The sequence below is a fragment of the Rhinopithecus bieti genome, unplaced genomic scaffold (genome assembly GCF_001698545.2).
Source record: "Rhinopithecus bieti isolate Rb0 unplaced genomic scaffold, ASM169854v2 scaffold_9899, whole genome shotgun sequence".
NCBI lineage: Eukaryota > Metazoa > Chordata > Mammalia > Primates > Cercopithecidae > Rhinopithecus > Rhinopithecus bieti.
This window is the reverse complement of record NW_016806979.1, coordinates 933776-948222: the sequence shown is the minus strand read 5'-3', so window position 1 is coordinate 948222 and position 14447 is coordinate 933776. Positions and strand designations below refer to the sequence as shown.

The 14447-nt window shown below is 64.4% G+C and overlaps 3 protein-coding genes across 16 annotated transcripts in view; 1 reads left to right on the top strand and 2 right to left on the bottom strand.

The window, feature by feature from the left end:
* Positions 1 to 901: 901 nt before the first annotated feature.
* On the bottom strand, positions 902 to 3742 carry RFNG (RFNG O-fucosylpeptide 3-beta-N-acetylglucosaminyltransferase). 2 transcript variants are annotated; one of them, XM_017879204.1, is made up of 6 exons: positions 3606 to 3742; positions 3347 to 3500; positions 2879 to 2967; positions 2638 to 2803; positions 1985 to 2070; positions 902 to 1824 (listed from the first exon to the last, which is right to left on the bottom strand). In XM_017879204.1, the coding sequence occupies exons 1-6, from the start codon at positions 3644 to 3646 to the stop codon at positions 1743 to 1745; spliced, it is 618 nt and encodes a 205-aa protein (XP_017734693.1). In that variant the 5' UTR covers positions 3647 to 3742; the 3' UTR covers positions 902 to 1742. The 2 variants fall into 2 exon arrangements, 1 of the variants encoding a protein (XP_017734693.1); XR_001886879.1 differs by having other exon boundaries at positions 1733 to 1824; positions 2466 to 2803.
* Positions 3743 to 4918: 1176 nt separating this feature from the next.
* Positions 4919 to 10452, top strand: GPS1 (G protein pathway suppressor 1). 9 transcript variants are annotated; one of them, XM_017879194.1, is made up of 13 exons: positions 4919 to 5521; positions 6322 to 6414; positions 6890 to 7071; positions 7514 to 7814; positions 7908 to 7985; positions 8171 to 8231; positions 8741 to 8826; positions 9003 to 9097; positions 9277 to 9382; positions 9462 to 9542; positions 9621 to 9758; positions 9832 to 9966; positions 10043 to 10451. In XM_017879194.1, exons 1-13 carry the CDS (start codon positions 5369 to 5371, stop codon positions 10115 to 10117), a joined length of 1584 nt encoding a protein of 527 aa, XP_017734683.1. In that variant the 5' UTR covers positions 4919 to 5368; the 3' UTR covers positions 10118 to 10451. The 9 variants fall into 9 exon arrangements, with proteins under 9 accessions (XP_017734683.1, XP_017734682.1, XP_017734681.1 ...); XM_017879193.1 differs by having other exon boundaries at positions 5019 to 5521; positions 7502 to 7814; positions 8174 to 8231; XM_017879192.1 differs by having other exon boundaries at positions 5019 to 5521; positions 7502 to 7814.
* Positions 10453 to 10843: 391 nt separating this feature from the next.
* Positions 10844 to 14447, bottom strand: part of DUS1L (dihydrouridine synthase 1 like) — an 8856-nt gene continuing 5252 nt past the window's right edge. Inside the window, exons 6-14 of one of the 5 annotated variants that reach the window (XM_017879198.1) lie at positions 14306 to 14388; positions 13960 to 14063; positions 13554 to 13698; positions 13210 to 13306; positions 13047 to 13129; positions 12308 to 12453; positions 11712 to 11749; positions 11300 to 11440; positions 10844 to 11218 (exon numbers count right to left, since the gene is read on the bottom strand). In XM_017879198.1, coding sequence (XP_017734687.1) covers positions 10985 to 11218; positions 11300 to 11440; positions 11712 to 11749; positions 12308 to 12453; positions 13047 to 13129; positions 13210 to 13306; positions 13554 to 13698; positions 13960 to 14063; positions 14306 to 14388 — 1071 coding nt within the window. In that variant the 3' untranslated portion in view covers positions 10844 to 10984. Of the gene's footprint in view, positions 11219 to 11299; positions 11750 to 12307; positions 12454 to 13046; positions 13130 to 13209; positions 13307 to 13553; positions 13699 to 13959; positions 14064 to 14305; positions 14389 to 14447 lie in introns of all 5 variants that reach the window. The other 4 variants (XM_017879199.1, XM_017879200.1, XM_017879202.1 and 1 more) reach the window with 4 other exon arrangements.

Here is a 14447-nt window from a genome sequence, read left to right as displayed (position 1 = left end):
AGGAAGAGGAGTGTGCAACCCCCAAACCGCGCATCCAGGGGAGCCAGCGTGAGGGACCCAAGGCCATGCGGCCAGACTCCCACCACGGACAGGGGATACCTTCTCTTGGGGCATCCACAATTCTGCAGCAACTTTCAAAAATTTGCTATTTTCTCGTTTCTGTTGAAATGCAGGTTTTGGACTTCCTGAAATTCACCCCTGCCACTTGTTCTGAGCCCCAGAATTCCTCTCCCAGCCCAGAGCCTGCAGTGGACAAAGCCAGGGGCCTAGGCTTTTGGCAGTCCCAGGCCCTGAGGACCCAATCATGATTAACCGCAAGTCTCCTTGGGGTGCCTTCTACTCCAGGCTGAGCATGAACAAATGAAACAGAAACCAGTGAACTCCATGCGGGTTATGTGGGGCCTCCTCTCTGCCCTCCACACACCCATGCACAAGTGCACACACCCACGCATGCAGACACTGCCACGCACATACCCACTGATGCACACAGACACACACATGGGTAGATACTCACCTATATGCACGTACACACCCGCTCTCCATGTGTCCACTCAGCCTTGTGTACACGGCCATGCACACCCACCCTCATATACACCCACCCTCATACACACCCACGTGCACCTGGCTCCACACAACACACATGAGAAGGCAAACATGACGCTCAGGAAGGTGGCCTCTCGGGGCAGCGTCCAGTGTCCGTCCCTCCCGGCAGGACCCCCATATGCCACCCCTGCTGGAGGCTTTGGCTTCCAAAGAAGAATCTAGTAGGTTCGAGGCTGGGTGGGCAGGACGGCAAGGATATAGCCCTGCCTGGGACACAGCCTTCCTGGGGAAGGAGGGGGGCACGGCAGGGACCCGGGGAGAGCTGGGCTGGTGGGTGATTAAGACAGGAGCCGTGTGGAGTAAGAACAAAGCCTTTACTCGCGCTCGGCAACAGCAAAGCAGGAGGCAGAGGGGAGATGATGGCCCCTGGCCCATTTCCCTCCATGGAAGGCAGCAGGCGGGGAGGTGGGTCTGCTGGGATGGGCGGGTCGGGGCAGTCTCACCCCAGGGGGCCCCAAACAAAAGGCTCCTGCGTTTATGGGCCCAGGCACAGTGGGGCAGGAGCACGACCCAGGAAGGAGTCCTGAGCCACAAGTCAGAGCAGAGAAAACACCTCTGTGGTCCCAGTCAAGAGGCCTCCGAATGAGGGACCTGGGCTGGGAGCAAAGCTCTGGCTGAGAGCATGACCTTCCCAGGCCTGAGTCCCACTGCGGTGCCCGGCTGTGCACCCAGCCTGCAGCAGAGAGGGCAGCATCCCCCACAAAGCCTGCCAGGCTAAGTCCTTGCAATGGCTGTGGCTGGGCCAGGACCTTGATCTGGAGCCTGCTCCTTGGCACCTAGCCAGCCTGGCACCCACCTTCAACAACAGGTAATGGAGCCTGGATGGCAGCTCCCTCCCAGGTGCCCAGGTGCTAGGGTGGACACCTGTTCCCGTGGGATCAACCCTGAGGCTGGGTCAGTGGGAGGGGCACTGCGGCCCCAGCCCTCAGCCTGGCTGTCTTTGTTCTCCCAGAACACCCATCACTGCAGTCCACCAGGGGCTGGGAGAGGGGGGCTGCAGGCTAGCCAGAGGGTGTGCCAAGTGCCTACATCTCACTGGTATGGCCATGGCACCTAAGGCAGTCCACTGAGGCCATGGGGGGCTCCAGCTCCCCGCACCTGGGACAGAGCGAGGCAGCCCTGGGTCGCGGTGGTTAGTGTCACCGAGGGATCGGGGCGCCCTGCTTCTGCCTGGGACACCAGTCCGTGTCTGGGTAGAGAAGGCAGTGGACAGACTTAAACCTGGGGAAGGAAGAAGTGGGGGTCAGGGCTGTGGGTGGAGGGAGCAGCGGGGGTCAGGGCTGTGGGTGGAGGGAGCAGCGGGGGTCAGGGCTGTGGGTGGGCGTGCTGATGCCAGAGCCCCTGTGGGGCTGAGGGCCTGCCCATACCACTGCCCACTCACCGTGTGGGGTCCTGCTGTACACTGAAGCCTCCAGCCACGTTCACCACGTTATGTGGGTTCTCAGGACCCCCATAGCTCAAGGTAACCTGGGAGAGAACAAGGTGTGGGCAGAGAGTGTGGCCTGGTCTGGTCTCGGGCCACGCCTCCCCCTGGCCAGGAGCCAGGAGCCCTGCTGCAGCCCCGTTGCCCACCCACTTCTCCCCAAGTCCTCGGGGAGGCCAGGCTTGGGAACAGCATTGAAAGGTGCCATGAGCTGAGTGGGGGCACCTCAGGCGGAGCCCGAGGGACAGGAGCGAGGGACCTGAACCCTCCAGAGCAAAGCTGACCCTCATTCCCTCCCTGCTCCATGTGACGGGACCTGCTCCAGTCCCCATCACCACACAGACCATGCCCACTGCCAAGCTGGCGTGGGGCCTCCCTGGCCCGAGAACTGTGCTTTTCCCCTTGTCCCTCCACCCCAGACACCACACCCCATCTGTACCTGAAGACCCGGTATCCAGCAGACCAAGGGGCCTTTCCAGTGTCCATCCCCAGCCACATGCAAATCCCACCTGCCTGCTCAGCCGGGCATCAGGCCAGGGCAGTGGGGCCCCTGGGGGAGTCAGGGTGAGGCAAAGCCCACGTGGCAGAAGGACACAAAGTGGCGCCGGTACCTGCTGGAGCAAGGTGTCTGGCGGTAGCCTCTGCAGGTTCTCCAAGTGGGAGTGGAAGAGGGGGCTGTGCAGCAGGCGGGCGCCCAGAAGCCCCTCCACGATGTAGCCCACTGTGCAGTCATCCGGCAGCCGCACCTGCTCAGCCGTGCTCATGAAGCTGCCCAGGCTGCGGGGAGGCCGGTCAGCAGCTTTCAGGTCTCAGCTTCCGCCTCCCAGCCCAGGCAGCTGAACCCCCACTCACCTGGCCCACGGGCTCATCTTGAGGGCGAGGCCTCTGCTGAGGCAGAACCCGGCCCCACCAGTAGCAAACCAGAACTTGACCGTGGTCACCTGGGGATGGGGTGCCAGTCAGAGCTTCCGGAGCAGCGCTTCTCACCCCTGACTCTTCGTGGGACTCCCCAGGCATCTTTCTTAAGCTGCCCCTTAGAAGATCCCACCCAGGTAACAGAAGCTTCCTGGGGCAAGAGGGGCTGGGGGCTTCTGCAGGCCATTGATCTGCAGCCTCCAGACCCTCCCCACCTGGTCCAGACACCCCCTCTCTGCCCAGTACAATGAGGGCCTCCTGGCCTGCTCCTGAAACACCATGTGCAAACCACCTGGGTGGATCAGCTTGGGCCCCCAGCCCTACGCCCTTCTCAAGCCAGCTTTCCACGTCCTCTGCTGTGCCTCCTAGGCTGGCATCAAGAAAGGAATCTGCTCTGGCACTCACAGTTCTGCCACCCTGGACCCTCTCGTTGGCCTCGATGGGGTGGTCCAGGCTGGGCCGCCCCAGGTAGACGTCCTGGCTGGGTGAGAAGCTGGAGAGCAGGTGTAGGAGGCTCCTGGGGTTCACATAATTGTCATCGTCCACGTGGCAAAACCACCTGTGGGCGAGGGACGTCCTGGGCATGAGGGCCTGGCAAGCTGGACAGGAGGTCCCCACCCAGCTTGGCTCTGGGCTCTCCGTGGGTCGGGTCAGTGCCGCGTACTTGCGCCCAGACTCGATGAACTTGTCGTACTCCACAGACATCTTGCAGCAGAGAGCCTGGCGGGTGCGCACCGCCGAGCAGGTTGGTGTTGTGACACGGCCACTACCTTGCCAGTCGGAGACAGGGGAAGCACGCAGTAGAGGCTGGCACAGAGTCAGGATGGGGCCTGCTGCCCCACTTGCCCCCAAGGGCCAGGGCTTCCATGTGTTGTGTTGACATGGGCCTGGACTCCTTTTACGGGTCCAACCATAGGGCCCCTCACGCGCTGGACCCTGCTGGCTGCCCGCCGAGGCCTGAAGCAGGCGGCCATCAGTTGGGGATCTCTTAAAAGGAAACAGGACGGATGCCAGGTCGTCCTGACCTGCCTGGAAGGGCGATTCCCTGCTGGGCTCCTTCAGGGGACGTGGGCACTAGGCCCTACGGGGCCCCGGGAAGCAGCCAGTGGCTGAGGACTGGTGGGGAGCAGCAGCTTGGCTGCCAGGGGCGGGGCCCTCCGCAGGCGGGTGTGGACCTGGGCAGCGTCGTGTGGGCCTCCCGCGGCCCTTCCGGGGAGCCCTCGACAGAGAGGGCCCACCACAGCCCAGGGCGCGTGGCCGCGGCTCCGGAGGTCTTCGGGGGCAGGTCCCGCGGGCGCGGGGGCTGGGGGACCCTCACCACCCTGGGAGCTCGAGGCTCAGGGTCGTCCCGTCGGTTGAAGATGAACGTCTGGGAGGGAGAAACATCTATGAGGCGTCGGGAGGGCGCTGCCCAGGCCGGGGGACCGACCCGGCCCGCCGCGGAGCTCTGGGGCCTGGGCCGGGCCTAGACCCTGGATCCGGGGGGTGGGCACCCCCGCGGCACCGTTGGTGAGCCTCTTGTCTCCCGAGGCGACCGTACGGGCGCGCAGCCCCGTGGGCTCGCCGTTGGGGGTCGGGGTCCGGCGGCCAGGACTGCCTGCGGGCCTGGGAGATCCAGGGTGTGCCCCAGCAGCAGGCCGGCAGGCGCGGGCCCGTGCGTTTTCCGGGTGGTCGTCTTGCACGGCTATTGAAGACGTCGTCGGGCGCCAGGCTGGGGGCGGGGGCGGCGACGAGCGCGGCAGGGCTGGGCGGTCCGGGCGGGACGGGCGCACGGTGCGCAGCGGGCAGCGGCAGTAGCAGCCAGCGCGGCAGGGCCGCGGCCAGCGCGAGGCGGCCCGGCACAGCGCCCCACGCGCCGCGGCTTCATGCGGCCGCCGGACCACCGGCGGCCGGGAGACTAGGAACTGGGCCGGGAGCGTGGGTGGGCGGCCCGGGCCCCCTTTAAGAACGCAGCGGTCCCGGCCGCGCGCGCCCGGCGCGCGCGCGGAAGCACGGCTCCGTGCCCGGAAGGTGACGGCACGCCGCCGGCGCGGGTGGGCTGCTAGGATGCCGTGCGGTTCAGGGTGTTTAAACTTGCGGTAACGAGGCCTGAGGGCCGCGCCAGCCTCGCGGCCCCCGCCCGCCCCCCCGCCGCTGGACCGGGCTGAGGTCGAGCCAGGGCGCGGGGCCTGGCGCGTAGGAGTCGAGCCGGCGCGCTTGCCGCTGCCGGGTTCCGGGGCAGCGCGCGTGGGGGCTGCAGGGCCGAGGGCGGCGTCTCCGCCGTGGCTGCGCGCTGCGGTCCGGGGCCGCCGGGCCGCGCCCGCCCCGCCTCCCCTCCCAGCAGCTCACGGGAGAGGTTCCCGGCCGCCCCGACGCTAACGCTCTTTCTCCCTTCAGCAGCCAGCCAGCTCTGTGTCAGGGTCGGGGGGTGCAGAAAGTCAGGACAGAATGAGGGATAGCTCGGCCCCCAGCTCGGCCTCCTCGTCAGTGACAGATCTGTACTGCACCCCTCACAGCAGTAGGTCAGACCTCCTCCTGCCCGGTACGGCCGGGGACTTCAGCCTGAGCGCCAGCCTGTCGGCCTGTACGCTGCTCTACGAGGTACCTTCCAGGACAGGGACCCCCGAGCGAGGGAGGGGGGAGCAGGGCCCCGGCCGCCCCTGCTGTGGCTGGGCCCCTGCTGCTCTGCCGGCCGAGGACAGGGACGCAGTTCCAAGCGCAGGAGGGGAGGGTGCCCCGGTGGGCCCGGGGCCTGCGGAGGGAGCCGAGCTCTTGGTGCTTTTCCCGAAGGAGCGCGGGAGGCCCACGGGTCCGGCGGGTGCCCGGCATGGCGGCTTTTCCAGCCTGCTTTAAGCCGAGGTCCTGGCTCCTCTGTTCTCCCAGCTGGCGGCCGTGGGGCTCCCTGAGATGACTCTTTTCCCCTTCTCCCAACCCTGTGGCGTGATTCTCAGCCCAGTATTGCTGCTCCGGACAGATTCCGGGGGCTGGTCCTCCTGCCTCCTGGGGTTGAGGTGGCGTCCCGTTCTTCTCCGTGGCTTGGAGGAAACTGCATCAGGATGGTGGCTGGGAACGTGTAGGGGCCTTCAGGGGTCCCTGTGTAGTTGGTTGTCCCATGTCTGCTTTCTGGCTTTCAGAGACGAGCGGCTAGAATCAGGCGAGGGGTTTCTGCTTCTGAGCCTTAGAGTCTTGTGAGGAGACCCCTCCCTGATGTGGTGGCACAGGAGCCTGGCTGGGGGCGAGGGTGACTGGGAGGGCACGCCTGGGGGACAGCAACGGCGGGAGTGTGGTCCGATTGGCCTGGAAGATCTCGGGCGGAGCTGACCTCAGAGAAGAGTGCGGGTCTCTCGCCCTCCTGGGGCAGTCCCCAGGACGAGGTGCCAGGTGCCTGGCCCATGTTGCAGGGGGCTGTGGAGCCCATGCAGATCGACGTGGACCCCCAGGAAGACCCGCAGAATGCACCCGACGTCAACTATGTGGTGGAGAACCCCAGCCTGGTACGGAGCCCCGTGGGGGAACCTTGGGTGTCTCAGTCCTACTGAGGGGTCCAGGGCAGACTCCCCACTGCAGCCTGCACAGCAGGTAGAATGATCCTTCTCAGTGATCTCTGTTCTCTTTTCCCGATCCCAAAACCATCAGGATTTCTGATTGCCCATTCATGTGAGGCTTGTAGCCCAGCTTCAGACACTGCTGATGGAGAAGCCAGGGCAGGTCTCCTCCCCGCTCAGCCTAGCGACCAGCAATCAGTAGTGGGTGTCCATTCCCAAAACCCCCCAGTGCAGAGCCCCACTCCCAAGGCTCCTACCCCAGGCCCACCCCAGGGGTCTCTGCAGGGCCTGGAACAGCAGTCAGTCTCGCACCCCCATGCCCGGTTCCTGTTACAGGCCCAGGGTGACATTCTGGCTAGGACAGTCAGGCCCTAACTCCTGACCCACCTCACCCTGCCTGACCCTCGTGTGCACCCGCTCCCAGGATCTGGAGCAGTACGCAGCGAGTTACAGCGGCCTGATGCGCATCGAACGGCTGCAGTTCATTGCTGATCACTGCCCTACGCTGCGGGTGGAGGCCCTGAAGATGGCCCTCTCCTTCGTGCAGAGAACCTTTAATGTGGACATGTATGAGGAGATCCACCGCAAGCTCTCAGAGGCCACCAGGTGAGGCCAGGGGCTTGGTAAGAGGAAGTAGAAGCCACCAAGGGAGCAGGTGCCTGGGGCTGGGCCCCCTTCCTGTGTCCTGAAACTCCCACCCCTGCGCTGGGAAGTTGGGCAGGTAGATTTCTTGCTGTCTCTTGGCCAGGAGTAGAAGTGCCCTGTGTGTGTGCACGCAGGGATTTGATTCCAAGGGGAGCTGTTGGAGACTGTGGCTCAGGGGCTGCCTCCCTGCTGGCTTCCCCACCTGGCTGCAGGCTCCTGGGGGCAGCAGTTATCTCTGTGTCTCTGGTGCAGACTGGTCCCTGGAGGTGGGGTTTGAGGCTAGCGGGAGGTGCCCACCTGTGTGCCAGTTGGGCCTTTGAGGGCAGCCTGAGATTGGCGGCTTCCTGCCCTCCTCCCTGGCCCCTGTGACCGTCACCATCCTGATGGCCAGGTCCTCTCTCAGGGAGCTGCAGAACGCACCCGACGCCATCCCTGAGAGCGGCGTGGAGCCCCCACCCCTGGACACGGCCTGGGTGGAGGCCACGCGGAAGAAGGCCCTGCTGAAGCTGGAGAAGCTGGACACGGACCTGAAGAACTACAAAGGCAACTCCATCAAGGAGAGCATCCGGCGCGGCCACGACGACCTGGGCGACCACTACCTGGACTGCGGGGACCTCAGCAACGCCCTCAAGTGCTACTCCCGGGCCCGGGACTACTGCACCAGCGCCAAGCACGTCATCAACATGTGCCTCAACGTCATCAAGGTCGGCCTGCCTTGGCAGGCAGGCGGGTGGGGACAGCATGGCTGGGCCATCGGAGCGCCTAGGCTCACTTGGCCCTGCCCCCTCGTCCACCAGGTCAGCGTCTACTTACAGAATTGGTCTCATGTGCTCAGCTATGTCAGCAAGGCTGAGTCTACCCCGGAGATTGCTGAGGTACGGGCCACCTCCTCAGAGACCTTGCCCCACGATTGCTGACCGCTGTTGGCCCCTCCTATCCTCCCCCACCTCATTCTCCCCCAAATCTGAATCTGCCTTCATCCCCTCTCTGTCTGAGGGCTGGGCATCGAGCTCCAGGAAATGTGGGGCGTGGGCCTCACGCATGTGGCTTTCCCCAACAGCAGCGAGGAGAGCGTGACAGCCAGACTCAGGCCATCCTCACCAAGCTCAAGTGTGCCGCAGGTGAGGGCCTGGGTCACGCCCAGCTGGCCCCACGTTCAACGTGTGTTGCTCTTCCAGCCCAGGGCAGTAGGCTGGTCCCTGCCTCAGCCAGGGAAACCTTCCCTGGCAGGGCGCAGGATGTTGTGGGGCACATGTGCGGGTGTAGGTGGCGCCTAACATCTGCCCTGGGGAAGCCAGTGGGTGACGTGTGGTCAGGGTCTGGCTGCTGTCACTGTGGGCCTGAGGCAGGTCTGCCAGCCCGAGCTGCTCTGAGCGCGGTGTCCTTCGCAGCTGTGCTAGCACCTAAAGCTTCCCTGCACGCCTGGCTTCAGGGAACCTGCTTGGCACTGGCGGGGCTGTTTCCACGCATGATTAGGGTATCTGTCCCCAGCGCTGAGGAACAGCTCCTGGGGCAGGAGAGGCCAGCGAGCTGGCTGGTGGTCGCGTTCTGCCTGGTCTCCAGGCTTTAGCGGCTTCCCCAGGCTCTGGGTCTCACCCCCTCTCCCCACTGACCCGGCTCCCTCCACTAGGTTTGGCGGAGCTGGCCGCCAGGAAGTACAAGCAGGCTGCCAAGTGCCTCCTGCTGGCTTCCTTTGATCACTGCGACTTCCCTGAGGTGAGGAGCCCTCTTGGGGACTTGGGAGGCAGAGCATGGGCTCGTGGGTTGGGCTGCTTTTGTAGGAGGGTGAGGTCTCTCACAAACGGGGTCTTAGGCATTCTCAGAGTGGGTGATGGGCAGGCAGCGGTGGCCTGGCCCTTCACTTTCTGTGACACCAGGTCTCTGCTCCTCAGCTGCTGTCCCCCAGCAATGTGGCCATCTACGGTGGCCTGTGCGCCTTGGCTACCTTTGACCGGCAGGAGCTGCAGCGCAATGTCATCTCCAGTAGGTAGGTGCCCTGGTCTGGCAGTCCCCGTCCCTCTCCACGGCTGCCGCTTTGGCCTTGCATGTCCTGGACTCCTGGCCCTGCCGTTTTCTCAGGTGTTTTGTCTGGGGACTGGTGTCCCACTGGCCACTTGGAGGGAGGGGCAGGCAGAGGACAGAGCTCTGAGGGGTCTGCCTCCCCAGCTCCTTCAAGTTGTTCTTGGAGCTGGAGCCGCAGGTCCGAGACATCATCTTCAAATTCTACGAGTCCAAGTACGCCTCATGCCTCAAGATGCTGGACGAGATGAAGGTAGGGTCCTGCCTGGGGTGGGGGTGAGGTGGGGCTCTGCCTGGGCTCTTGTCCTGGTCCTCACCAGCCCCTTCCCTAGGACAACCTGCTCCTGGACATGTATTTGGCTCCCCACGTCAGGACCCTGTACACCCAGATTCGCAACCGTGCCCTCATCCAGGTAAGTGTGGGGGTCAGGCTGGCGCACGGCAGGTGGGCATACAGGGGGCTGTGGAGCTGACTTCCCTCCGCCCTGCAGTATTTCAGCCCCTACGTGTCGGCCGACATGCATAGGATGGCGGCGGCTTTCAACACCACAGTGGCTGCCCTGGAGGACGAGCTGACGCAGCTAATCCTGGAGGGGCTGATCAGTGCCCGCGTGGACTCGCACAGCAAGGTGGCTGTGGGCTGCAGGGTGGTGGGGGCAGCTGGGGGTGAGCCTGGGCCCCGCTGAGCCTGTGCCTGCACAGATCCTCTACGCCCGGGACGTGGACCAGCGCAGCACCACCTTTGAGAAGTCCCTGCTGATGGGTAAGGAGTTCCAGCGCCGCGCCAAGGCCATGATGCTACGGGCAGCTGTGCTCCGCAACCAGATCCACGTCAAGGTGGGCAGGCGCCAGAGTGGGCGGGTGCACGGCGTGTGGGGCCTGGTGGCTGAACTGCTTCTTGTCTCCCCTGCAGTCTCCACCCAGAGAAGGGAGCCAGGGGGAGCTGACTCCAGCCAACAGCCAGTCTCGGATGAGCACCAACATGTGAGGGGTGGACCTTGGCCTCCAGGACATCTGCACCCCCTCCCCATCTCCACGGACCTCCTGACCTCCAGGCGGCTCAGTGCTGCCTGCAACCCGGCTAAGAGGCCTGGCCACTGGGTGCCCCCAGCCTGCATGCCCTTGCTGGGGAGGCAGGCGGCTGCTAGTTGTGGCCCTTCTGGAAGGAGAGGACTGCAGGGCTCGACCCTGTGGGTTTCTGTCCCCAGGGAGCAGACTGCGGCACCCAGGCCCAGCGGCACCAGTTCCCAGACCCCTCCTGTTCCCGCCTCTGTCAGGTGCAGACAAGTGGGCGGTACCCATTAAAGAGCAGACTGAGCATTGCCCTTGGCTGTTCTTTCCTGCTGTGCAGGAATTCCTGAGGGCTGTCTCCCTGGGGCTGGGCTTGGAGGCAGGGCCTGGTGAGACAAATGGGCAGCCTGGCCCTCGGGCTCAATAGCCCCCAGCAGCGGCCACTGTGGCCCACAGGCTGTGCTTCCAAGGCTGTGCGGCATCAGGAAGCTCCCGGAGGCTCTGGCCACTTGCCTATGGAGGTGCCCAGGGGAGGCGGGGAGCAGACCTAAGCCCCCGCTTTCCTCTGCACAGATGCCCATGCGCCGCCTTCAGTTAGTCGTATCTGGTTATTCAGAAGCCCCCACTAGCCCCAACTGCACCTGCCCTGGCTCGTGCCTCCATGGGTCTGGGCGGGGGCGGTGGTCACAGGCTGTGGGCTCTTGCATCTTTGAAATGATTTATTGTTCCCTTTTGCACACGCGTGCTGAGGACAGGGCAGGTCCAGCCTGGGGCCTGCTCCCCACTGCAGCATTTCCAGGCCCCCGGAGTGGGCCGAAGGGGGACGTGGGCGTGTCTTTCCACATTAAGTAGCAGGAGATTCCCTGAGTAAAGGCGTTTCCTTAAGTAGGACGTGTCCAGGCTCCAGCAGCAGTCCTGGGGGTGGGGGTTCTGGGCCTTCAGGCCAGGGCACTGCCCATGACTTCAGAGAAGCCACCCGGTGTTCCGGGCGCTGCCGGCTGAGGCTCCTGTAGCTCAGGCTGGGCCTCTTTCCAGGCCAGAGACTTCTCCAATTTGGTTTTAAAAAGCAATCCGTGACCTGGCAGAGCGAGAGGAGTCGGGGGTCAGGAGGCGGAGGGGCCTGTTTGCCTGCTGCGGGGCGGGTGGCAGGCGCCCTCACCTGGGCAGTCCGCAGTCTCTTTGGAGGCTCGCTTCTTGCAGCAGCCGCGGCACAGGCTGAACACACATCTGTTGCCCTGGGCACAGGAAAGCTCGGGAGGCTGTGGCCAGCACCACTCCTGGGGCCAGGCTGGGAAAGTCTCTGCCAGATGCCCACGGCCTGGATGCAGCCCTGGGGACCGCCCCCAAGCCAGGTGCCTCTCCCTCACCCAACCACCCAGACTTATTCCCACTCCATTCCTGGGCAGGGGCTTGGCTGGAAGCAAGGAGCCGTCCTGAGGCATCCATGCCACCTTGGGCCACACTGCAAACCCAGCTGGGCGGGCACCACACCTGCTACCCCGAGTGCAGAGACCACCCTGCTCACCCACCAGAGCGGAAGCCTTGGTGGCATGTGGCCGGAACCCACTCACCTTTGGGTTTCCACACTGGTCACACTTTGCATATTTTGCTAGGAAAAGAACAAGAGGGTACTGGTGAGTGAGGGCCGGGGTGGCCTGGCTGTGGGGGCTGCCCCGCCGCCTGCATGGAGCCTGCTGACAGCGTCTGTGCCAGCTGTGGCCAGCCAGGCCAGGAGGCTCAGGGAGGGCAGAGGATACAGGCTGGCCACATCTGCTTTTCCTTCTGCGACCAATGGCTGAGGACCCCAGCCTCCCTCTCAGGCATCTTATGTGAGGCTGGGCAGGGACAGCCGCAGGGACCCGAGGCCCTGAGCTGTAGACAAGCCCCTCAGTGGCCACCTGGGTGGCACCTGGCTGAGGAGCTTGTCCCACAGCCCCATCTGACTCACTGAGCCCATGTCCCACATGCCTGGGCTGTGGCCTGCACCGGTTCCCTGTGCTCAGACCCCATGTCTGGCTGACTACTCTGCCAAGGCCCCCAGGCGTCTGCTTCCAGCTCTGGGCCTTGAGCCTTGCTGACCGCAAGTTTAGGTTCCTGTCACTGGCAACAGGGAGGATGGGGGTGACGAAGAGGCTCTCTCGGGCCCATCAGTGGAAGCAGCACTTACGCTTCAGAGAGGGGTCGAAGGTCTTGTGGGGGTTCCTCAGCTGCTTCTTCTGCTTGTTCTTGGACAGGATTTCTGTGCCACACTCCTCCTCCTCCAGGGCCCGCTTGCTGCGCGCACCCGACTTCTCCTTGCTCCCCTCCCTGGGCCTGAGGGGAGGACAGCGGGCAGAGCCCAAGGACACTGTGAGAGGGGCCCAGTAGCCACAGCCACACGGGTCTGAGCCCGGGTGAGGCCCCAGGGTGAGGAGGCGCCAGGCAGCCATGGCGAGTGCTGTTGCTGTGAGGAGCATGGGCAGTGCGCAGCCCACTCAGGAGTGGCCTCTAGGGAGTCTGGGGCCTCCGAGATGGAGTCCGCAGCTCGGGCAGCCCCAGGCAGGGCTGTGGCCACAGATGGCCTCACCTCTGAGAACCCAGCAGAAGCTGGGGTCAAGCTATTGACCCATGGGCAACTCCAGGATCAGAGAAGCTCAGAGAAGTATCTTACAGAAGAAAAGATTTAAAATCCCAGTGTCCACTGAGGGAGGACACAGCTGAGTCACCAGCACCCCCCACCTAGGACACCGAGGGGCACGTGGCAGGTGTGTGCTACTTGGAGCTGAAACCTCCCTCCTCCTTTCCCTCGGGCAGGAGCTGACTGGCCATAATGGTTGAGGACAAGCGGCGCAGGCGCAGCACTGTGGGCACAGGGTGGAGCCCACACCTTGGCGCACATCACTGCCCAGGGCTGGCTGGGCTCTCACCCCGGCCGGACGTAGGGCTGGCAGATCCAGTGGAAGGGCAAGTCGCCGGTGGGCTTCGCTCCCTCCTGCCTGGATATCTCCTCCTGCAAAAGCCCAAGGCCCTGGTCATGGCCCCCGCCCTCACCCCCTCCAAGGCCAGGCTCCCACCCGCCCCAGCGCCTGCCTGGCACCGCAGCTTCAGCTCCTGGCTCACGGCAGCGATGCCCTCCAGGGTCTTCACCTTGGCCAGCTCCTCTCGCAGCTGCTGGTGCACCTGCAGCCTGAGACAGAGGCCCCGTCACGCAGGCTGCGCTCCCGGCTCCACCGTCAGGCCCCAGGCTGAGCACTGGGCACACAGGGACCTGTGTCTCTTCTTGTCCAACTCCACTCCTAAGTCACCCCAGCCCCTCAAGACCTGACTTAGCAGCAAGTTGTTTTGACAAAACCTGCAAAATGCCCCAGGTGGGCTCTGATAGTATCTGCCTGGGCAACCCCTCAGCGTGGCTTCTGCCTTAGGGGACGACTCACGTGTGGTGCCACAGCTTGAAGAGGTGGGCCCGGACATAGGACAGCGGGCAGGGGTGCTCTCGCACGATGTCCAGGTATTCCTCGGCCAGCTCCCACACGGCAGGGCTCCGGCCCTCGAACAGGGCGGGGTTGTGCAGGTTGCCCTCTGGGAGGAAGGGGAGGAAGGATGCCTCATGGGCTGCTCCAGGTGGATAGCATAGGAAAGCCTGGGACACTCAGGACACCCTCCTGTGCCACCTCACAAGGGACAAGGCCGGGTCAGGCCCCTCAGAGCAGAGTGGGACTGATGAACACCATCTGCGAACAGTGCTGTGGGGAGGGCAGTAGGCAGTGGGAAGAACCCACCTGGGTGGTGGCATCAGGCCATGTGCATGGGGCCCCAACTGCTGTCCCGGGCCCTGCCCACCTGCGCTCATAACGCCCTGCACACCCGTGTCCCGGAGGCAGCGCTCCACATCCTGCAGGCACTGGATGTTCCCATTAGCAAACACAGGGATGGCCACAGCCTTCCTGTTGACAGAGAAACACCTGTCCCTCCACCTGCCCAGCACATCACCAGGCCCCGGACAGCCCCGACTCCATCCTGGCAGGGAGCTTCTGCTCCCAGGCGATGCTGACCCCAGCCACGGCCCTAGCCCCCTCGGTGGTCACGGGCGTCAGCTGAGCCAAGCACCCTGCGGTGTGGAGCTTGGACCCTCTAGCAAAGCCCCAAGGACTGAAGGCTGTGTCACCCAATGCCCACATCCACTCACCGCACGGCCTTGATGTGCTCCCAGGATGCTGCACCCGACAGGGGCCCTTTCTGCTCCTTGGTGCGCCCGTGCACCGTCAGCAACTAGGACAGACCAGCAGTCTCTTGACCCCTCCAAGCCCCCTCCACCCCTCAGAGCCCCC